General features: G+C 35.3%; 1 protein-coding gene across 1 annotated transcript; it reads left to right on the plus strand.

Moving 5' to 3' along the window:
* Positions 1–1,097: 1,097 nt before the first annotated feature.
* LOC145788391 (type-1 angiotensin II receptor A-like) lies at positions 1,098–25,084 on the plus strand. Its single transcript, XM_082600161.1, has 11 exons — positions 1,098–1,304; positions 3,461–3,589; positions 5,231–5,320; positions 6,361–6,491; positions 7,126–7,308; positions 11,947–12,013; positions 17,366–17,500; positions 18,887–19,002; positions 20,710–20,871; positions 23,822–24,036; positions 24,739–25,084. Exons 1-11 carry the CDS (start codon positions 1,098–1,100, stop codon positions 24,978–24,980), a joined length of 1,677 nt encoding a protein of 558 aa, XP_082456287.1. The 3' UTR covers positions 24,981–25,084.
* The last annotated feature ends 445 nt before the right edge of the window (positions 25,085–25,529 follow it).

A 25,529-nucleotide genomic window follows, 5' to 3' on the forward strand; every position in this document is an offset into this window, starting at 1 on the left:
CAAATTTATTTACAAGTATCATCATTGTTATTGCGAGTGAGATGGGAGAATAGACCTACTGTAGCTAAACGATCTCGAACATTTTCTGCAGTCACGCTTTAATTAGCTGATTTTTCACAAAGTTTTTAACAAAAAAAAAACAAACTCTGAGAAACAAGAAACACTAGGACAGTGATGCACAGTAGGAAATTTTCAATGGACGTATACTGTAAGACAACGACAGAAAAAATTAATGTGCAGACCTTAAAAATGAATAAAAGTTAGACTGTGCTTACGTGGTTTCTTTAAACTTTCTGGCCCCTTGGTAACGTTGTGGGTCGTTGAAATTATGTATGGCCCAGGTCCAAAAGTACCTCCTGGGCCTCCCTGTTAACACTACTGAGGGCAGCCTTTGTTTTCACAGTTCTGTGGGCGGTTGTTTTGTGATAAACAACACTTATTGATCTTCCATGACAAGCGCAAGTTTTATTAGTTTATAATTTTAAAGCTTTCAGACAACACTTTTTACAGTTTTTGTCGTCAAAGAGCGCTTAGTGTGGCAATGCTCTAGTCTGATGATAGATGCAAGAAGGAATTGAAAAATATCAAATATGTTTAATGCTAGTTATCAGCGACTGTAAAAAAGAGTTGCATCATTAGCATAATTGCCTTTACTACCACCTTCCCACTTGCTAGTCTTGTGAGTTGAATGAGTCTAAACCACTAAAGCAATACATTTTTCAAATTAAATTTTTACCAGCTTTTTTGTCGTTGCAGCCATAGTCTTAAACATATCTTAAAATTTACTCAGCCTAACTACCAGTCGAAGCAATTTCCCAACGACATCCTTTAAACTTGAAATGGTGTCCTTTCAGTAGGATTTAGGCCTAATTAGTTGAAGAGAATAGAAGGATAGCCTAAAGTCATTGATTTCTACAAGAGTCGAAAGATTAGATTACTGTATTTGAAATCTAATCTACATTTTCTTTATCTGTAACGTAATATCAAGATTTTTTTCCAGAGTCGTTTTTAAAGTGCTTTAATCAGCACTTTAAAATGTAAATCGAAAGATTGCTGCTTTTTTCTGATAAATTTATCTGCTGCATTAAGAATTCAACATGAGTATTTCATTTCCATCAACCGAGTCTCCGAGAATCTATGCTGCAACTCTAAGTGAAGATTTCCCGATGTTAAACAGTTCAAGCAACTTTACAGAACATGACTTTACCAAGCAAACGATTGTTCCCATTTTATATGTGGTGATAACGATCATTGGCGTCATCGGGAACGGAGTCGTTCTGTATATTATGCAGAAAATGATATCGGTAAGTGGCCTACATACTTTGTTGGTTGGTGATAAATTAGGCCTAAAACTAAAATATACCAATGAGCGTCTTGTTGTAGGGCGTGTTAATTGGCATTGTTTGTCAATTTTGAAGCAACTTCATACAAACTTATAATTAAGAGTTTTACTCTACTCTTGTGCGTAAAGTATTTGAAACACCTAAGTCATTTGAATCATGTTTGGTGTATACAAAATATTTTCTACACTGTAGGTATACTGTTTTTGCTTTCAAAGATAACACTAAATCGTATCAGTTTATACAATTGAAATAGATAACTGAAATGCTCATTGCAGAAACTCTATGCATTTATTTGCCGTATTCTTAATGGTTCTTACGTTAATTTGGACATTGCATAAACAAATTTAGTCAAGTATCTTGTAAAATTAAGTTAAGAAAATCACGCTAATATTTATTTGAATTGTGCATTATCCTGCTATCTCGGTTGTGGCAGAGGAAAAAAATCAGGAATTGTGTTATTGTGTTTGACAAGCCATGCGTATGATCGCACTCACACTTTACAACCTAAATGTTGTTTCACAAGAAAATATGGCTTATGAATTATTTAGCACGATTGCCAATAAAGCAGGCAAACTATAACAGGCTGTAGCTAAAAGTCTGTTAATTTTCTTTCCTGATAACTAATTGTGCTTTGGCATTACGTTCATTTGAAATAGCCTGAAACAAATATTTGACGATACGCTTTTGGTAGGCACATCTGTTCTTCACTGTGACCTACAGACCTGTTACTTGCGTTAACAATAATAAAATCATTTTTTGGGAATATTTTAAGACTAAAAATACTGGATTTATTATATTCAGTCCGGTGTCAATGTTCGATGCGTCGATGCACGCTATACGGCTATGTTGAGAGCTGGGATCGGGAACCTATGGCTCGCGAGCCATATATGGCTCTTTTAAAGACGGCATCTGGCTCGCAAACAAAACAATCTTCTGAAGTGCAAACCGCAAAAGTTTTATCTTAACTTTTCATTACAATTTAGAGCTGAAAATGCTCTCAGAATGCACCAAATTAATTGTAATTTTTCATTTTTGTTTGGTGGGAGAGCACCCCCAAACCCCCCGCTGTTTTTCTCTTCTTGCTAAAACGCGTTCACACTTTCAAAAATTCACCAGTGCCAACACGTGTTAAAGGTATTAGTTAAAGCATTACAGTATAACCTATGGCTCTCACGGAAATGTATTTCCAAAAATGTAGCTTTAATGGCTCTCTTACTCAAAAAGGTTCCCGACCACGGGTTTAGAGCAACATGTCCTGAGTAGTGAGTAGTTAACGTTTTTTTAAATTTTATTCTTACTCGTTAAGTTATGTAAGCTAAGTCAGTTTGTATTTTTTACATCCAAAATTATCCTTTTGTATCATAATCCAAACTAAATAGATGATGGTTTGGGATGATGGATGGATGAGATCCTCATGTGTTTTCATGATGATATACACACCTTTATTTTTTTTAAACTTTTATCTGTGTTCAATTGGTTTTAAAAATGTTCTTCACTGGCTGTAAAACGTTTTTTAAGCTCATCGTGACAGCTTAATGCAGTTACAAAAGGATGAAATCTTCACCTTTGTAACAGAAGCTTACCAATTAAGAAAATTTTTTCCATGGTAGAATTTGCATTTTTTCTGCATTAAATCGATGCAGTCTTAGTCTTAGAGACAAACAGATAATTAGCGTTTTGTTTTTTACTTGCAGTGTTGATACCAATGACCATTTCAAGCTTGATGGTAGCGTCAAACTTTCTTCCAACTTTTCTAGTAATGTTTGGCTGTTGACGTTCGTTAGTAAATTTGTCATTACTGTATTTCGTTACGTGTGTAGCTCACCTGCAAATTACAAGCGACGTTCGCAAATCTCGGTTGCTTTGTTGCATGTGCGATGCGCAAATAGATGGTACGTTTTGCGATGCACCAAAAGATAATTTGGGTTTGCACATTCCTATAATCAACAACCGGTTTCGACTTTTTGAGCTTCAACATTCTCTATCAAAGGAATGTAGCCTATAAGTAATAAGCTGTGATTGGTAAGTCTTGCCATTTTTTATAACCTATATTAAACTGTAGCCAGTGGAACAGCAAGTAGGCCATCAACTATAAGCGTTGTAATTTTTTTTTTCAGTCGAAATCTGTTACCGATGTTTACGTCAGCAACTTGGCAATAGCTGACCTCCTCCTGGTGTGTACTTTACCATTTTGGACCATAGACTTGATCATGGAGGAATGGAAGTTCGGGTTATTCTTGTGTAAGGTAGGCCACTTAAAGTGTTAAAAAACGCTTTTGTTTAGATTAATCGCTTGAAGCGATTCTAAGCAACAGGTAATACTTTTGAATTATCATTAACAAAAGCTCTTAAACAATTGTTAAACATCTTTATTCAACTATACAATCATGTGTTTTAAAGCCTTCTTCTACTGGCGAGTGTTGACCTAAATACCAGACCAAGGGTCACATCATTAAGGACACATGGTTTGTAGAAGAATCGTCTGGAAAGTCTGCGTGTCTTGGGTGGCAAAGACCAGATTGGCAACGTTGTATGGTGTAGTTGTAGTTTTAGAAACTTGGCGTTGTAACAGGGTTGAGAAAAACCTGTTTTTTTAAAAAAATCCCGTTTTTTTTGGGTTTTATTTAAAAAAGATGCAAAAAAGGTAGATTCATACTTATTTCACCTCAAATACTATTTTTTACCAATGAAGTGCCTCTCACTCACAGTACATGCTGGCATAACTCAATAAAATAATGCACTAGGGCTGTTTAACTATGAGGCCTTCTTGCATAAATGAGTTTTGGTGTAGTACAAAGTGGCATTACTTGATTTTTGTGTACAGAAATATCCACTGTGTTTTCAATTTATCCTTGGAAATTTCCTTCACAATCACATCCTTAAGTCCTAATTTGAAGTTTGTTTTAAGCACCTTGTAATACTTTGGTTCATTTTTTCAATTTTCTGATAAAAATTGGACAAATATGATGCTTTGGGTTTTTTTATGTTTTTTTGGGTCTTTTTAAGTGGGTTTTTTGAAAAAAAACCACCCGGGTTTTTTAAGGTTAGGTAAAATACCGACAACCATGCGTTGTAACGAGACAAACCATCGACTTCAGTGGCAAAAGAGAAACAAAAAAAAAATCATGATAAAAAGAAAAAAAAGATGATTCAAATTGAAACAAACCACAGTTGTTTTTTTTTAAAGTCAGTTGAAACAAAACAATTTCAAAGCAACGACATTGTGGCAAAATGCAATATTGTTTCAAAATATTTTTGTTTTGAGCATACATACAGTAGCCTAAGTCTGAATAATTGATAAATTTTCGTCTTGGAGCTTGGCCATACGTTGTTTGAATTTTACGGCAGTTCGAGTTCTGAGGTCCTCATGTGTTTTGTTTTATTACCAAGATAACAACGAAACTAAATCTTGTGAATTTTGAAACAAAAAATAAAAAAGATTATCACTAAAAAGTTGCTGAAAAAAAAACTTTAGATACGTTATTTTCTTTCGAGAGTTCGGAATTTTAATAATTCAGAATTAAGAAGCTATCTTTTTCACAAAATTAGGCTAACACTGTGACAAAGTATTGAAGTGTTTTGCTCTTATTAGCCTATGTGACCGCTTACTTTCCTCACAAATTCGATGTACGAAAGCCATCATAGCCTGCTAATTTATGCAAAAACAAATTAAAGTTTCGTACATGATGTTTTTAAAATTGTAAAGTAAACCTTTTGAAATATTGAAAACCAAAACACAGCTTGATCAATACTAATTTTTAAGCAGCATTTTGAAACTCAGGGAATGTGTTTCATGTAAGAACGCTTGTGTTCGTCCTAGATGTACTTTTGCTATTTTTGAATGTTATTGATTAGCAGTTCACAACAATCTCAACTAATACACTTAGGTCATCAGTGGTGCATCTTATCTCAATATCTACGCTTCAGTATTTTTTCTCACTTCTATGAGTTTGGACCGGTGGTTTGCTGTAGTCAAGGTACCTAATATTTTATGCATACTTATAGCATTTTTTAAATTATTGATATTGTAATTCGATTCATAGCATCAATTGTTCTCATTTCATGCAATGGCATAACTTAACGGTCTTTTTGTAAAGTTAAGTTCAGAAGGTATATGCAAGCCCTACAATGTCAAAAACACAGCCAGTCACGGAAGGTTACAAATTGTTTTTCAATTCAGTGAGTAAGGTTACAGCTTTTTGCTTACACTTTTTGGAAAACACTTATTGACATTACAAACTGATTTCCGCCTATCCAACACAAATACGCTGCAAAATGGGATTATTTCAAGAACTTATTCGATTTCATTTCATCCTTTCTATTTCTCCGATTATTGTACATTCTCGTTAAACATTGCTAAATTGAAATTGTTCAGTTCAACAAAATCATGCACATTGCACCGCTAAATCCAGTTAAAGTTTTTTTCGTAGCCGTATAATTTGAAATCTTTTTAGTTTTGATTTAGTTTCATCGTCAAAGCAGCCCACAAGTCCGTTGACAAACTGAAACGACTTCTGCCCACCAGCTCTTCAAATCTCATTGGTTCTGTCAAAAACGTTAATAATAATTTAATCAATGTCACAGTAGTTTGGATGTGTGTGTCTTTGGATATTGTTTGCTTATAGTTGCAAGTGTTTATGGTTAAATGTTTAAGATTGAACTTACTCGCGTGAAAACAAATTTGTTGGTATCATTTTGCTAAAGCATGTATGTCAAAGACATGCAACGTAAAAAAAACGTTTAAAGCTCGAAATTAGCCGACAAGTTAGATTGTCCAATCTAAATAAATCAAACTTGCAAAGAAAATTAGGTTGGCCTACAGAAAGGATTACAAAATCTCTGATTTTTTTTCGAATTTAATCCAATTTTGTTTAAACTTCAGCCAACAATTTAGCACCCAATTCAAAAATCTCGATTACAGTTACTTCTTCGATATCAAATTTTGTCTGAAACAAAAAGTATATGTTGTCATTTGAAAACTATTAAATCGACTGTTTGTGCTTTCGATATATTTTAGGCTGTTAAAAGCCGGAAGTACAGAACTGTTCGGAACGCTCGGATCATTTGCAGATTTATTTGGATAATCGGACTATTCTTCATAGTTCTTCCACTTTTGTACCGGTCTACAAAGCTTCTACCTGATAAAAGGTACAATTTTAATTGCTTAAGCAGCAGTAAGTTTGGGCGTGGAACATCCTACCAGATTGTGCGATGGTAACACACCATTCCAATCCATTGTACATACATGTTTAAAATACTATTTTATATAAAACCACGTCATCACTGCAATTGCATGAGCTCCTTCAATTACCGCTTATAAATATTGCAAAAGCATTTGGACATGCCTTCTGCTCAAAGGTCATATCAATAAACAAAAAAGTAAAATAATTAAAATATCTTATTCCCTTTCCTTCACGTTATATTCGTGCCTTGTAAATCCTTATTTGTGTTTCATTTTGCCATATACTACTATCTTGTAAAAAATCTTTGCCAAATCTTTGCATTTGCTTCTACAGTAGTTTAATTCGTTTGACGTGTATGTGCTCCTGTGACCCTTATCTCGTTATTGCTGAAGATGCAGCTAATTAATCCAACGGGTTTAATCAGTCATTGAAGTGTAATCTAACATGCGTTGAAGCATTTTCTTTGAAACTTGCGTGATATTGAATTAAAGTCTTATTACGAGTATTCGAAATCTTTGTGAACCTACTCTAAGCCAATTGCTTTTTGTTCAATTGATTATTTTTTTTTCTGTCAACGAATCTTTCTGTCACATGGTTAGGGAGGTTTGCACTTGGGATTTTCCACATGACCTAGCATTGTCCTTGAACATCATATACAGCATACTAAGATCTGTCTTTGGATTCCTCTTTCCTTTGCTTGTGATTGTATTTTGCTACTTTGACCTCATAGTATACATACACAAGCGAAATGAGGAAAGAAGGCGAAAATCATCGAAAAGTGAGTAGAAATGAATGACTTGAACTTGTGCATTGCATCTTTGGATAGCTATAAAAATGTGTCCTTGAGACATACGAATGTCACCGCTTGTTAATTCAATCATGTACATAGTTTTTGTTCATTTTAAAATGATTTGTATACGAATGAAGACTTGGTTTGTGTTTGCTTGAAAAGCGCATTAGTACACCCAATACTCTTGTAACCCAAAGCAACCTGTTTTGACACATTCTTGGTGCACCCTCGCGACCACAATGGCCGCAACAACAATAACAAAAATGAATGTTCTGCAAATGTAAAGTTGTGAAGGATATTTCGGGGAACTTTTACATTTGTAATCGTAGGCCTACCCAGGCTTACGTCTAGTAGTTGAATATTTATATTTACTGAACGGAAGGCAATCTTCGCGTCCACCTTTAGCCATGCCTTTGAGCAGGCTATTCTGTCAGAGACACAGTGGCACGCTCTGAAGCCTTTTTTGTGCAAATGTATTGGAGCTCTCACCACTCGGGAATGCAGCCGACAAGCCGACAGCTTCTAATGAACTTAGTAAAGTAAATATCAATGTCCACAAAACGTTCTCAAACCAATCGGGATTAGGCTATACGTCATATTCCACCTAGCTTGATATTTATCTTGGCAGCAATGGTCTCTACATAGATAGCATAAAACCTGGGAATCGATCGTAGCTTCCAAGTAGGATTTGTTTGCTTACTTATATAAAAGAAGCTGATAGATTGGACAATTTCAATACTCGCTTAATAATATTTCATTTTACTGAACATTATGACCAAATCAAATATTTTTATCACCATCGTCATGCAGTACACTGTACAGTGTACTGCATCCAGAAGCATAGTTACACTGTGTAGATGTGATATCACATAAATGCTAATATTATAATTACAATATTATTACATAATAAAATAAGTGATATTATTATAATAAAACAAGTATAAAATAAGTGATATTATTATAATAGAACAAGTGGTTAAAACATAAAAACAACATTTCAAATAACATTGTGAACCTTTCCCTCTGAAAAGGTAATAAAATATCGTGGAAAAATCTAGAAGACACCTTTAGCCAGGACATGAAAACTCTCTCAGCGTATCTCCAGAACTAGCGACTGAAACTCAGCAAAACCAAAACTGTGGCAACAGCTTTCCACTTACACAATCGGGAAGCTGATCGTGAGCTACACGTCCAGAACAACGCAAAATCTCTGTCCTTCTGCCCCGAACCAAGGTGTCTTGGGGTGACACTGGACAGATCGCTCACATACCGCCACCATTTGGTGTCACTGCGCAAGAAACTGACATCCCGCGCTGAGCTACTCAAGCCCCTGGCGGGTTCCAGCTGGGAGCGAAGGCTGACAGTTTGCGTATAGCAGACTTCAGCCCTTGCCTACTCTTCAGCAGAGTACTGTGCACCTGTTTTGTGCCGCAGTGCTCACTGCCATAACATCGACACTGCTTCCATAAACAGCGCCCTGCGCACAGTGACCGGATGCCTGCGTTCCACACCATTGGACAATCTTCCCATTCTTGCTGGTATCCGATCTGCTCAACTTCGTTGCGAAGAATCTACTCTGTCCCTCGGTCGACGAGCACTGGAGCCTAAACACCTTCTCCACCACAAGATTTCTGCTCTCCCAAACGAGCACCCCCGTCGACTGAAATCAAGACACCCATTCGTGCCATCCGCTCAACTTCTGATCAACGAAGCTGATGAACAAGACATCTCTGTGGCTAATTGGGCAGACCATAAATGGAACTCTAAATGGAAGTCAAGCGCCACCAGACTCTATTCGATCATCCCCGATGCCGACACACGCCCAATCGGCCTGACACTACAAAGACAGGCATGGGTGTGCCTCAACCGTCTCTGTACGGGCATTGGGCTTTTCCGCTCAACCATGCACCAATGGGGAATGGCCTCTTCCTCCTCCTGTGAATGTGGTGCCAAGGAACAGACCGCAGACCACATCATCAATGACTGTACCTTATTCAAGCCACCTAACGGAGTGGAAGGTCTGAGTGTCATGGATGATGAAACCAAAGACTGTCTGCTCTCTAATAGCTTTCCAGTGTAGTCCAGGAACATTGTGAATCTGGGGTGGTAAAAGGATAGACCCTCGGCCCCAGAGGCTCACACAACGACTACGAGGAGATAAAGTAATGAGCTTACGTTAAAAGTTTCACAGTCGATTTTTTTAACGAATTTTTGTTTTCTGGAAAACAAGTTTTACAGACGTTTTATGTCTCATTTATGCCGAAGACAACTTCTGTAGTCCTTGCCAACTCCACCTGGATATTAATCTTTGTTTTTTTGCTTTGATTCTCTTGAGTTCCTATTTCAATAATGTTTCTGCCAATCTCGGTAACCGGCCCTGCGTCAAGAGCCTCTACAACAAGTATGCGAAACTACCAGGAATAACCAATTAAGGCTGACTAATGTAGTTGCTTGTCAAAATCAATTGGGAAAAATGTCTAGTTGTTTGGACAAACTAATTCTTACCATGAGTTTTCAACATTCTACCAGTTTAGTAACTTTCTATATTCGTTTGTAGTGTTGCATTTTGTATGAAATACATTAACATTTTCTTTGAATGTAAAATGTAGCATCGACAATTTTGAAAACTTTTGTATTTGGTATTACAATTAGGGTAGAATGTTAAGTTTCGATTCAGTATCTGCAGAAAATAAATGCAAAATAATGCATTTGGCGAGCTGAGGTAAGCTTATTATACTGTAGATATTTATTAGGATATATACACTCATAGCCTGCATTTTTTCATTGATAGAATTTTGAAACCCTGCTGGGTACTGGTAACCTTATGAGGTTTTTTGCTTTTTTCTCTATACCCTATTAATGTAGTTGTTTATAAAAATATTGGACAAAAACATCCAGTAATTGGACAAGTCAATCTTACAATGAATTATGCTATGCTCACAAAACTTAATAATAATACAAAGATAGCGTACTAGCAAAGATAGCTCAATAATAATACAAAGATAATAATACTACAAAGATAGCTTACCTTTTTTGCCAAAGAAGTTACGCATTTGTTATAAACTTTAAAAACCAACAATTTATTGTAAGGCCGCATATAGCCTACACCGCTTTTGTGAGCATTTAATTCCAGCAACTAACTATAGGCCTGCACAAAGTGAAAAAGTATATTTAATAAAAAGAATTTGCAAATTTTCTAGCATTTGATTTCATTATTTTGTAGGCTACGGTTTAACTGTTTTCAATAAAGAAGTTTTTTGTATAAACTGCTGTTTGTCTTTGCTAGTCCTAGGATTGATACGCTCAGCAATTTACCATGTATGACACGGTATTATAGCAACAACTCGGCTGCATAGCTGCATAGCTGAGCTGCTGCATAGCCAAATGGTGAGAGCGCTGGAACGGCAATCGAAAGGGCGCCGGTTCGATACCGTTTAAGAGCATGCGGCTGTGTCATTGGAAGGACAGTTAAGGCATGCCTAAAGGTGGACACGAAGATTGGCGTCCTTGCCTTCCCGTCTACTTAATCTAAATCTTCAACCACCAGGTGTAAACCTCGACAAACAAACATAGCAACAACAATCAAATATAAAGGTAAATTGTGATGTTGCTTGTCATCCAAATAATGCAGTTGATGCATCAAGCGATGTGAACACTGCCTTTGGTAATATGGTCTGTACTTTTTGGCAAGCATTGAGTTTGAAGTTATTACCTGGGAGTCATTTTTCTTCAGCGCTAGTGATTTGACTAGCTGCTTTATTGTAAAGTAAGAATATGTTTGTAATGCTCTTCTGTAAGAACTTTGATTTCATTGTAATATGGTATCAATATTTTTGGTATCAAAAGTGGTTTTGTTTAAAGGTGCAAGTTTGCAGCGCATATCATGATAAACTGTTAAATTCTTTTCAGGCTGTAGGATTTGAAGTAGTCTACCGGTAGCATGGATTAAGTAATGTTACTGATTTGATAAGTAAAAAAGTTGTCGTTTTAGTTTTTTTCAATGCAAATTTACAAATATTGAGTTTTTGGGCTATCTAGATAATGAAACGATTAGCATACTTTTTGTCTGGCCTTTTATCAATTCAATTTATTTTTTGCTGTGACAATTGGGCTGTAGATTTTCAAATGATCTGGCGGCATAGATATTCAGCCACTATTGTTATTGTTGAAGTCTCAGTTCAAATTGTTGTTGAATCCAGTTAGCCCCAAATATATATCTTTTTTGTGCCACACAAGAATGTTTCAATTTGATAGTTTATTTAATTGGGAAACAGACACGTCTATGAATTTAGATTAAAGTTAATTTAGCTTTGTATTGCTGTTGTACGTTTTATTGTCTGTGTTTTCGTACACGACTAAATTGATGACTGTACAGTTATAAACTGCACTCCCTCAGAAATTGTGATTAATTTTTCGTTTTTAAAAATAAATATGCAAAAAAAAATTAAGGGTGTTGCCCCCCCCGAAGCGTTTTACTCGCCCTCGGCCATGGCTATAATAAATAGGTTTAAAAATGGCGTGTAAATTTTATGATCAAATTTTATCTTACAGTAGGCTTATAGCATACAAACATGCATCTCAGGTTTTGCGTTGTTTGTTTCTTTAACATTTTGTTAATATTTATAGGAAGCGATAGAGTGAGTGCGATGGTATTGGTTGTCATATCGTGTTTCATCATTTGCTGGATGCCAAATCAGGTGATTCCTTTGTTTTTTTCACTTGCGCGCATGTGTTGTGTTACAAGTGATTTGAAAATTTGTTAAAACTTTGAAATGACAAAGTGTTTATCCCACTAAAGTGAAAAAGTTTTTGGAAAATTGTAGAATCATAACGAATTGACACTCTGTTAGTGCAGTTCTTATAGATTTAAAACAAACTAATATTTTCAAATAAATTATTTAATGTTTTCTTCTTCAGTGTCATGCAAGCGTGTCGTATGTGAGCTGTTGATTTAGCATGAGCCATGCAAAAGAAGGCCAAGTGTTTTTCTTTGCCATGGCTGTAGAGCAAAACAATAATATTGAGAAAGCACACTTCTAAAAGTATTAAGTAAAGTAGCATCACCCTGACAAAACTGTCCATTTTCAACAGCACCGGTCTAGTTGGTTGCGTTACTTTCTAAAGTTACGTTGTGTGTCAAAGAAAATGACTAAGAAAAGCCTTCAAATTTGAACTAAGTTTTTCATTAGTAGGCTACAGTATAGCTTACTGATGAGCCGAGTGACCGAATTACCAATATCAATTACTGCCTATTTTTCCTACACTGGGTTGCTAAGAACTACAAAAATAAATTTTGTTTAGTATATCTTTACACTTTGAGCTACGTTGCAGCAGTATTAGGCTACTAAATTCATTGGTTAAATACCCAAGATATTGAGGGGAAGCACAATAGTTTACGCTGTACTCATCTGTAAGATCTTGTGTTACTTTAAACAGAATGAAGTCTTTGAACGGAACCTGTATCTACTGTAGATAACAGGAACGTAGCCTACATTTATTGTCCAATAAATGTTTTTATTATTATCAATAAACAAGTGGTATTACCAAAAGTTTTGAACTGGTTCAATGTAAACAGAACTGTCAAAAGAGATTGTATTAAGAAAGATCTTGCAAGCGTGATGAAACTTTGGTAAAGAGTTTGCTTTGTTGAAGCCATGGCGATCTGTATACACAGGCCTTGGCAACGTACGAACTGGAGGGCTGACTGAAGGCCGATGTATTTTCAATTTTGAAGTTTAACCCTTTGCTTTTCAACGTTTTTTTGGAAGTTAACTGCTCAAGGGGGGGCCGTTTTTGGATCAAATTCAATCAGCTGTTACGTGTTATCCGCTGGTGCTATTTCAACAGAAGTTGCACTGGTGTGAAAAAAAATCATTTGTCTATAAGTTTGAAAAGTCATTATTTTAAAATTTTATATGTTAAACTTAATATTTCAATTTTTGCAAAGGTACCCAAAAACGACAATTTTGATTTATCTTGCCGCTATTTAATTACCGTGCTAATCCGATTTCATGCAAAGTTCTGAAAAACAATGAGCTCGATCGAAGGCACGAAGTGTGTGTGCGGTGTGCCGAATCATTGCATTGATAAAGATTTACTTACGACTTGCAAGCAAATCTTATTGTAAGCTACTCACTGATTCTAAAATAGTTACAATCAGAGTAATATTGTTACACGAATTTGAAAAAAAACAAAACTGCGTTTGTTGTCTTACATTTTTGTCCTAAGCTAATGCATTCCCAAACTCATGGCTAGCTTCTAGTTTTATGGAACCAAATTTCTCATAAGTAACACCTTAGCCTGCTTGAATAGCTGTTTACATCTTCGTTTGTGTATTTTAGGTCTACAATTGAGTTTGTAGTATGAATATTTTTAGTAGAGAGAGGACAATTGAACAAGTTGTTGAAATTATCTGAAATTTTTAAGTTCAAATTAGGTGCTTTTGAAACTGTGGATTTGTGTCAAGTCGCATCACAAATATCATGCAGGCTACATCATAAGTCATTTCGCTTACGGGTGTTTATAAACATGACTCATAAATTACATCCACAAACAATACAGCATTTACATCAACAAAGCTAAGTTCGAAGCTAAACTTTTTATTGAAGATTGTGTCAATCAATTTGAAAATACATTTTTAGTCCGCCAGCGTCGAAACAATGGAACAGCGAATTGATCAACATGCGTAAACAAAGGAAATGTGAAATAACCCACAGTCAGCAAAGCTACATAAATTTAACGTTTACAAATGTTGAATTCATGTAAAAGGACTGGATTGCCGACTGGGTCGTCATTGTTTGAAACACAAAAAATACGCGTAAAGGCGACAACATCAGCAAGGCAGCGATTATGTTTCTGGCCAAAAAAAAATTAACTTTTGACTTCAAAGATAAAAATGATTATAACGAAGCTTCAAATGTTGTCGTAAAAAATATTGCAGAGATACAATAAACATAATCATTTTGTGCCAGATTGTGAGAAGACTTCCTAGATTCTTTCCAAACATTTGCAGGATTGCAAATTATTTTCTATAACTTTATATTGCCAAAAAATGGCTTCTTTGTTGAAACAACGTGGCTACAATTCTATAAAAAAATTTTAGGCCTACTACATTGAAGTAATGAAATTTTTTTTTGTGATTTTGCTGATGACGTTTTACAATATCCGAGAAGTACAAAATAATAATGATGAATTATTTTACAAAACCGTGGTTTGCAAGCGCTTCACAAAAAATTGTTGGGGGAAAATTTACTATTAGACGTAAAACGTTTGTAAAAGAAAATTGTCGATTTACGTATTTATAATGTTTATTGCGCTGTTATCGAGTTATAAGCTGCCTTTGTTGTCTACCTTTGTGGTTGCCGGCCAGCTTAGAGCAGCATGCAAACTACGCGTTTATGGTATTTGCATCGTGTTATGATTCTCGAAAATTTTCCACAAGGTCTTTATTTTTATCATGATATTTTTGTGCCTTTTCTGTCCTAAACTTGAAGTCACTGTGCAGCACAATCCACATCGGCTTTTAGACTCAGTGTTCATTGAAAATTTTTTGTGTGGTGCATCATTTCAAGTAGTGTCTTCGCCTAAGCTGTTACACAAACCGCCCAGAACCAGAGTGATTATTATGTATCTTACAGCCGTTGAGAGCCCGTTATTGTATGTGTGGAATTATTACTGTAGATGTCTGACTACATTCATGCCAAAGTCGAGCAAATTCTGCTTTCGGGATCCTTGCCGTTATTTACGGTATTTTTTGTTGATAAGTTTAGGCAGCATTTTTCAAAAATAAATGAAGACATCGGTATTGGTCGTCACTTAGATTTAGTTTTCTTAGCATTGTTTATTCATTCTTTGATCCACTAGTTTGTCCCACTTTTGGTATAATCGGATCGTTTATAAATGGCGGGTCTTTACAATAGCCGGCCTCTTTTACATTGGCGCAACGTATTCAGATGTTGAATCAATGATGAAAAAAGCTGATTTGTTGTTTGTCTGATGTGACGCCTAGCTTTATGTTCCGAAGAGCGCAAAATAAAGATGATAATGCCTCATCTACATTACTAAATATTTTGTAATGTAAATGAGGCATTATCATCTTTATTTTGCGCTCTTTGGAACAACACACAGTGCGCTGTGAAACAAAAATGCAGGACATAACAACAAGTAGGCAACATAAAGCAGGGAAGGGACATGCAGCCATCGAGTTAGCTGCTACGTGTAAATGGAGCCTATCTCATAATTTTGAGTGTATCTCACAATTACTGTTTGCAAAAACGCCATTTCTTCGGCCTCTCCCAAAAGCATTTGCAGTGATACATTTCCTCAATTGCAAGTTTTGTCAATGAGAGCATTTGCATAGAACGTTTATTTCGAAACCAGGTTTTCGTGCATTTACCCAAGAGAAGATTTCTTATTGTAACGTTTTTTATTCGTCAATGAATATTATCTACTTGAAACAACTGTTTTGAATAGTTTGTGGCCTACATAGCCTACTATTTTGATCGTGGATTGCTATTCTTCTTTGTAGAGCTGATAACGCAAAAAACGTTTGCTATTATTGTTTCTAATTAACAGCTTTGTGATCACTGGCTTTTCTTTTGTAGCAAAAGAAATAACGCACTTTGTATTATTGAGGTCAAACCAAACAAAGGAAAACAAGAGGATGTTTCTCTCTGCTCGCGCATATCGATGCACGAAGCAATTATGAGCTTATGGCTTGTTATCGCAATGTAATCCATTTCACGCTTTGCTGGAAGTGAGCTAGAAATAGCAAAAATTCACCAAAATCTTGAATTTACAAGAAAACTACACAACTTTTAGCATCAAATTTAATATCATCAGATCCGCCTGGCAATTTTAGGAAAAGTCAAGAAAAATCAAGTGCATGGCGTTACTGTGCTTCAAATAATCAAAGGAAACATGAGGGGGGGGCCAAATCTGGCCTCCCTTTGAGAAGCAAAGTGTTAAGCTAAATTCACTTTATATTCCTTTTAAATGATAATATAAACAATTTAAATTGCCAAAGTGTGATCACTGAATCCCAAATCACTGCAAAACTCCTAAAATTATGTTGACAAAATGACAAAATTTTTCGAAATACTGGTGTTGCCAGACGCTTTTTGGATTTCCAGTACAAGTGCCAAAATCTATTCCGTTATTTGAATGGTAAAAACAGCACAAAAGTAACTCAAACTCTCACAAAATATAGACAAAAACTCTATTTATCAACTAATACTCAAGCTATCAACTTATACTCGCGATTTTGGCTACTAACAGATCGGCCTTCAGTCAAATTTTAAGCTGCACGTTGCCATGGCCTGTGTATAAAGGTCGGAACCATAGACAAACAAAACAAAGTAACTTTAGCGTGTTTAACATGTTTTATTACAAAGAGATATAACATAGTTAAATAAAAAATCGACTCAAACGTTTTCGACAAGTATGTGTGTCCTCATCAGGAATTACTTAAATCTGCAATATACATAAAATGAAGAATTATAAGATAAATCTGATTATGCGCTATAACTGTAACGACACTCCGAACCGATATCTTGTAAGCAATATAAGAAATTCTTTCCGTGTTTTTGATGATGTTGAAGACCAGAAAGGTTCGTTTTGATTCAGTGTTCTATCCATCTCGAATATGTGTCGCATTCGAATTTACAAAAACGACAGTTTCAATGCAAAGCCATATAGATCGCCAAATAAACCCATAAAATCTACAATAGATCGCTTTTTTCATTGCTGAGTTAAGCGAGAACTAGGTTCAATGTTACTTTTACAAATTTGCGTATGGTTGGGCAAAGTATTGAATCCATTGTCTACCTACTCGTTTGTTGGCACTCAATCCTCCTGGCCAGCGAGATGACACCAAATAATTTTCTTGTAAACTTCAAGTTAAACTACAAACCCAAACCACTGTATCATTTTTGCAACTTTAGGCTTACAGCATTTTGTTGGGAAAATAGCTTATCTTAACTGTGCTGTGGTCTTCTTTTCATGAACAAAACACATATTTTCAAGTTCAACAAAGTTGTGCTTTTGTTCAGATCACAAACTTTGTGATATTTCTCATTCATTCGCAAGTAATAAATTGTGACAGCCAATCAAGCGCCGCTGATCAAGACGATATTCGAATCAGACTGGAAAATTCAACAACCTATCCATACAACAATCAGGTCTTGGTAAAGTTGTTTGATAAAAGCGTTTTTTTACTTTGGGTAGAATATAATTTTCTGGATTGTAGTGTTTTCAATATAATACGAAATAAGGAAGCTAAATGTTTCTTGCCAGTAGACTAAAGTCATCTCAACGCGAACAAGCCCATTATTTGTAGCCTAATCGACTTTGTAGTTGTGATTGATGATGAGAATACATATTCCTACTAAGAAAGCCGTTTTGGAAATTTAACCCTGGCAATATTGCATTGATGACACCTAGATCCGGTCATCAAAGTCAATAGTTTGAAAAAGATTCACAGAAAGACGAAAAAATGGTTTGAAGTTTCTGCATGTTGTTGCTTGTACATTATTCCATAGAGTGGCTCTAAACGGACAAAGTTACTGTGCCCAACCGCTCATACTGATGTTACCAAAGACATATATTGTATCTCATTCCAAAAACACAGCCGCAGCTCTAGTGTCGACAAGGTGTTGAACTGGCAATCTATCAAGCGTCGCACAATTAAGGGCCTCACCACTCGGCTATACAGCCAATCACAATTTATCTCGCCTGATGATCAAAATTAAAACGAGCAGCGATTGGTTTCAAATCAAGAACCGTAGGCAGCCAGATTTTTAATTTTCAACTCAGTACAGTAAACTATGCAAATACGTTTTCAAAACGTATAAATTGCAACATAAATAGACATAGGCCTACTGTAATTTGTTTCAAAATGTTGACTTTGTTCGGTTCTTTCTCCGCCCAGTTAGCTCAATGGTTACGCGCCCGGCTCAGGATCACGCGGCGCAAGTTCGACTCTCGGGGTGTGCGCTTGAGCAACGCATGGTAAGGACTGCTCTCCATTCAGCGGCACCTATTGAATGGAATAATTTCCCAGCAACAACACTTCAACAATCGAAAAACTTCACTCTTCCAATCTCGTTAACCGGTCCTGCGTCAAAAGCCTCAACAAGTTTACGAAACTACCAGGAATAACCAATCAAGGCTTTGTCAGTCCGAGGATATAGATTCAAAACCAACCAACGAGTTGATCACTTTGTTTAAGCTTCTTCGCCTTATTCAGTCAAAGCTTATTTCTCTTCATCTTTCCTGTTGTTGGTTTAGCCAACAAACACGTTACAGTGTAGAACTGCTTGTACTGATCAATTATTTAGAAGCGTTAAGCAATGTATTGATGGGATCTCATGCTTTATTCAAATGTACATTGAATTCAACATTTTAAGAAATGTGATCTTCCTCCAAACATTTTCAGTAATGAGCATTTAAAATTTCTTAAATCAAGTATTTGTTTGTTGGTAATTCGATTATCTTCATGTAACATACACGCACACATTCAATATACTAGTGTAGCTTATTTAACCAGGGATGTCATTCCAATGTTTTTACAGACACAAGTATCTGGAATACCTCTCTTGATGAAACTCTCTGGAGACTACAGATCCAAAGACGATATGACAGCAATAAATCGTGTAGCTGATGTGTCGAATAGCTTCATTTGTGGAAGGCAAGCATGTGTTCGTGCAAAATTATACGTAAAAGTTTTATAAAAATACTTTTTCATTTGCCAAGTATTCTTAATTGCACAAATCCAAAATTTATCCCAAAAAAAAAAAAAAGCATATTTCATTGTGGTAGGTAAAGACGAAGTATCAGTATCCAATAAAAAGTCACTGCAAAAATGATTAGAAGCACAATTAGGCCTATTACAAACAGAGTTTTTATAACAAACTAAACCTACAAAAGTTTTACCTTTTCAAAGTTGTATTCATAAGTATTTAAGTATTCTTCAACCGAATTTTTTGTGTTAGATAAATATTATTCTGTGTGATGTGCTTGATGTTACAAGTTGTTAAATAAAGTTAATACTCAAAATAGTCCATTTTCTAGAACTTTTTTCTGTGTTATCATTTCTTTATTTTTGGAATTTGCAACTTAAAGAAATGTTTTCCTAACATGGGTTCATTTTTTACGAGGTGTTTTTATTCAAATTCTGAAACCGAAGAAGATATGTGTGTTTATCGAGGCTGCAATAAATTATTCTACAAGTTTCGTCACCTAGCTGATTTTGTTTAAGCTGCATAATAATATAAGCGTACAACTTCGAGCTTGATTCGTTACCGGATATAAAATGTTGGACCCGATTGTACGACTCTTCCTAGATGACTATCATCCAAAATCTAGTTGATGCAATATAAATTTTTGTCAGAATTTGCTGGGATGATTCTTGGGTGACATGTAAGCTATAAACTTTTGTGTGGAACCGAATTGGTTTTATGGCGAGTCCAAGCTGGACTACTGGACTTGTAGCAAAATTTTCTGTCCAAGTTCAGAAGGTGCGATGTCTGCCTTAGTGTACATAATCATGATTAGTAAAAACAACACGCCCAAGTGGTCAATTGGCAACTTTTTGACTCCTGAATGCCATTTATGTAATTCGAAATGCCATCAAAGAAAGAAGCCAGATATTTTATTTCCAAGACAAAAGGAGTACGACTATGGCCTTGACTATAATGTTTTGCGGAAAAACAATAAAAAAAATTTTCACAAAAAAAACATTTGTATGAATCGTATTCTTGCCGTCACAACATTTTTTTTTATGAATCCGTTAATTTTTCTTTTTGTTTATTTGTCAATTTTTAAACATTGTCCTGTTCAAAATTTAATTAGCGAAACTTCAGCGTGCCAAACTATCGACCTTTAAAAAAGAGTTTTGTCAACTTTGCATCTTGCACAAACTTCGTGTAATCGTTGCGATATTTCTGCAATCGTTTTTATACACTCCCTGTTGTTTTCAGACGGTTTAAAACATCTACTTAGGCCTAACCAATAAATTCTCCTAATACTAAAAAAAGTGCTCAATGTCAAGCGAAAACCCAAGCAGATCGAGTAACAAAGTTAGTTACTACTTTACTAAAAACCTTAACAGCCTGTTTCACTTTAATAAGATCAACAGAAGGAAGTTATTCAACTGGAATCTACTTAGGCATATATTTAGACCAGTTTACCTGGGTAGTAAACATGAACTTTTGCCTGTGGTCTATGCGGTTGTAACTTGCCTAATTGAGATTAAAAAATTTTTAAGCTTTTTTCTCCAAAATTTTTACGTTATTCAATAGCCTACAACTGGATTACCGTACTGTACTTGCCAGAAGACTGTAGGTTACACCGAATGCTTATTTTTCTAGTTTGCACATAAATACGCTTTTTACAGTACATTCGTAGACTTTCACTTTATCACTGTGTGTCTCGGATTTTCCAATTCAATGATGAATCCAATTGTCTATTCCTTCATGGGAGCGAAGTTCCGAAAAAAGTTGAAACTTTTACTTAGTTGCAAATCACGCCGACAGAGGAGTGGCAGCAAAAGCACTGGGTGAGAAAAATAGTGTCACTTCTGGGCTGATTGATGGCTGATTACTTTGGCTTGTAACGTAAGTGTTAAAAACGCTTAATATTCTCCACTATAGTTTCACCATGAAAAATTTCTACAAAGTAGGTTTGGGGAAAAGAAGTTTGGGAATTATACACGCATCTTCTGTGTGTATCACACATCTTCTGTCTGACACATGTGTTTTTACAACATTTAAATTAACAATAACTTAATGCATAAAAACATCATTTATACTATTGATAATATTTTCATAAAGCCACACACGTCGCAAAGGAGGTAGGTGAATTGTAACGTGCAAGTCTGACTCCCAGATCTCTGCCTCTTTGGCTGCGCTGGAGATTTTTTTGTTTGCTTTTAATTTCTTTTGTATTTCGTATGATCTAGTATACTGCACTACTTGAACTATCAAATTATAAGTATACTATAATAACTATATGTAATAATATAATATAGATATAGGCTAATTATAATAATGTAATTATTAAAAATATACAGTAGCCTATTTTATATAATATTAATATTAATAAATAATACTATAATAATATTAAGTATATAAATTCCGAGGCTTTAACTCTTCCCCGTCATTGAAGTCGACCAGCACATGTGAGGTTGGTGCATTGTGTGCTATAAATAGGTTCATGCGTTGCAATTGAACGTGATCAATGAAGCTACTTTGTTGTCGACCTGATGATTTCAAGCTGTGCGACAAACGAGTCTGTAACCTTGAAGGGAATTCACATTCCTCTTTTTAATTTCTCTATGCTGACTTTCAGCGGCTAAGCATAACCTTTATTCCATTGTGTGGGGATCGTAAGTAGCAAGAGTGGGATCAATTACAATTGTAGTGGAATGTAATTAATTACATATATTCATGTAATTATAATCGTAGTGAAACTTTCTGTTGTTGTGTACAGGGCCGTGTTAACCGTCCTGTATTCCCTGGCCGGGGGGCCTACGGTGATTAAGGGCCCATTCATTTTAGTCTGGAAAATGTTTTTTAACTCTTTAAAAAATAAAATAAAATACTACAGAAGCTCGATAATCAATAGCGAATTAAATCATGTAAGGCCGTATTTATTGCTTTCCAAACCCCCGACTGGAGACCTACTTCTCACTAGGGGCCCCATTCATATTTAATTCGTGCAGTATTTTTCTGCTTTTAATTTTACAGTTTTTTTCATTTTTGTAAAAAAAATTTTGCTCGCTTTTTTTGCTCAACTACATTTTGTTCATCTCGGCTATATTTGAACAAGCACAGTTGGGGATTAAGGGAGGTGTTTTTTAAGGGGATTAAGGTTTGATTAAGAATTAAAAGTTTTTTGCGTCTAAAAAAAACTAGCAAAATGATGCAATATTTCGAAGTATATACTTCTCACTTAAACAGCCTAGTTAATTAATCGAAATAGGTTTTGAAGTGAAAACGTTAAAGTGTGAAAACGTAAAAAATTTCGAAGTTTCTGAATGGATACAATACACTAAGCTATACAAACTTTCAAGATATAAGTTATTGAAATCCTCGTGCATTTGTGATATAAAAAAAAACTAAAATGGTATGCTAACTTAAAGTAACAAAATTTCTACCCCAATCCAATTTTAATTTAACGAATTTGGTTAAAGACAAAGTGTGCATCTTGATAAAACAATACCGGTATTGCTCCAAAAATGCCTAAAAAGTGACCAAAACAAGAGTATATTGTCAAAGTTTTCTGGTGAGTAAGCCTCCTTCACCCTCCTTTCATTTCATTTATTTAGACAATAACTTTTGCATTGCATTGTTCATTCATGTTCTAAATTTTACTTTGTTAAAACTCTGGTCCTATCCTAACTGGCGAGATGGTGCTTACACGGCCCTGGTTGTGTAAGTGTAATCATAATTGTAATTTAAAGAAAATTAAGTCCTAATTACCATTTGGAAAGTTTCACGCATAATATCAGTACTTTTGTTGAGCTGCCAGTTGAGGGTTCATTAGGAACTTCTACATTGCAACTTAATCTTTATTAAATGCAATTCTAGTTGTCTTTGATAAAATCACCAATAAACATAAATATTGAAAAAATAATTGTGTAATTGGAACATCGGAACATGTAATTGATTATATTTGAAAGTTATTGTGATTTGAAAATTTCAGAACAATGTAATTGTAACGCAATTAAAAGTTTTGATAGTATAATTGAAATTGTAATGCTATTAAACTGAAAACTATGTACGGTACTGTAATTGATGCAACTCTGCATTATGCCAAAACTGTTCAATTTTAGATATTTTTGTTACAAACCGAACGTTATGCATGCAAACATTGCGTATTTAAAAACGAAAGTGTTTTAACAGATTGCTTTCTAAACTTAGTTGAAAGGGTGAAGGTGGCCGTCCACCCCGCGCGTGGATAGGTTACGCTGCATGTTTTATTTTAGTTTCGATTCAAATTTTATTCAAGCAGGAGCAGGGGCGCCGGAGCGATTTTTGACTGGAGGAGCAGGATTATGAAAAAAGGGCACTTTTGTTGCTGAAAGGCTATTTTTTAAGATATAGCGACAATGCTCATCTATTAGCTCATTATCGAGTAGTGATATACAGTAATAAGTGTCCGGTATACAAAGAACAATGGGACAAAAGGGCATCATGCTATGTTATAATGATGTAGCCTAACCTACAGTACTGTGATGCAGACTTTTGTGTTGTGAATATTATTTTGAGGCAATAATGAAAGATTACAATTAGGCTAAAAGCGAATAGCAGAAATTGTTATATTGCAAAATGTTCAGTAGCTTACATTACCTTAAAAGGGCGGCACCATTGCCCCCTCTCCTCCCCCGCTTCCGGCGCCCCTGAGCAGGAGTTTCATCGATTCAATAAATCTAAACTCGCAACAATCAAAAACTAACACATTCCGCTAAAAACTAGGTTTTAATATTTGTTACATATAATCAACAGACCAAGCTTTTGGACAAGTCTAAATTATTCAGCAATCCGAAGGATTTGTGAAAGAGCCATTGGTAGGAACAGTGTGACTGTTTTTGATAGACCTAAAACCCCTTCATCTTGTGTACGGAATAAAATCAGTGAAGTTTCAAGTGAAAGCATACCACTAAGACAAATGACTCATGAACGCGTATCAAGAAAATGCAGCTTAGAGGCAATAAATTCAGGTGAGAAATGGGTAGTGATTACATAAGGATAACCTATTTGCCATGTAAGCCTAAGCCATTAGGATTGGGCTACTGTACGATACAATAAGATGCTCTTTGCACAATAATTTCAATTTTTTTATAATAGAAATCACTTTACATCAACTCCTAATGTAGCCTGTATTTTTGCATAATTTATTTTATATCAAATTGAACAATGCGGACGGCTTTATAGATGTAGGGTAGCCTACATCATGTAGGCTTACAATTGTGCAGAAGCTCACTAATTGGATCTAACGGGTAGTTCAGTAACCTTTGCAAAACAATTGCACACTGGTCTACTTCATCAGAGGTAGGCTATGACCGTTGCTCTACAAGCTAAGGGATCTTGACTACTGCACAGCCTAAACTTTTCAAATATCCTAGGCTTTTTTATAAGGAGTGAGATCATTTTTAGGCAAAGGATAGAAACATTTATCTAAGGCTAGAAAATAAAATAACATGGATTTACTTGTAAACTTAGTTTGAGATAGACTAACTCAATTAGAAGTTGTTGGCTAAACCAAAACGTTCATTCAAAATAAATTTCTTGTCACATAAAAAACAATAGCCTAGGTTTACAAAATTGTTATGCATTTGTAGAATTAAATAGTTAACTCAGTAGATTTTGATCTTTTCAGATAATATTAAAATTTTGAAAAAAACTTTGCAATTGCTTTTCAGAACCACTTTCCAATGATGAAGTTGGATTATTTGACGAGGTAGTAAATCGTCGATTGTTGCCACCCAGTGGATCAAATAGATCATCGAGGTTTGATGAAAAACGCTCTGATGATTTTCAACTTGATGAGAGTTTATTACCCGGGGAAGAAAGTAACGCAGTGAATCACAAACTACTGATAATCCCTGACGGAAGGAAGAAAATGTGGATATCAGCTACAACAATTCCAGGAGTGACTTTGTAAAGATATAGCCTAGTCTTTTTTGACGACGACTTACATTATGAAGAAAAGAGTTAATTTGTTTTTTAAGAAGTTGACAAACATCAGTCACATATAGGGGGAAGGTCTAGTTAGTTGAGCCAGAAATCGATTTTTCTGCAATAAAAATTTAACGACAAACTTTACCGAAAATCCGAATCCATCATGATAAATTTCAGTCTTATGCGGTTCTTGTGAACATGTTTGTGTTTGAGACTGACCCCGATTTATATCATTTATCGGCATTTTAAAATTGAAATTTAGCCGGCTCAAATGATACCCTAAATTTCACGGTTGAGCCACGCGTTGTTAACGGTTGATCCACCATTATTTCACTTCCAAAAGATATCCCAAAACAGAGCTCAATCTGCATCAAACACAATAAACTCTTCTCTTGAACATCTTGCAAATAAACAATCAAAAAAAAGTTTAAACTGTGTATTGTGTCTAGTGTCTTAAAATGAAAGAACAGTGAACACTGAACGAACAGAAATTTATATTTCTGAAAACACTGAGAATCATTGAATAGGAAAC

The sequence above is a fragment of the Aplidium turbinatum genome, chromosome 2 (genome assembly GCF_918807975.1).
Source record: "Aplidium turbinatum chromosome 2, kaAplTurb1.1, whole genome shotgun sequence".
Lineage (NCBI taxonomy): Eukaryota > Metazoa > Chordata > Ascidiacea > Aplousobranchia > Polyclinidae > Aplidium > Aplidium turbinatum.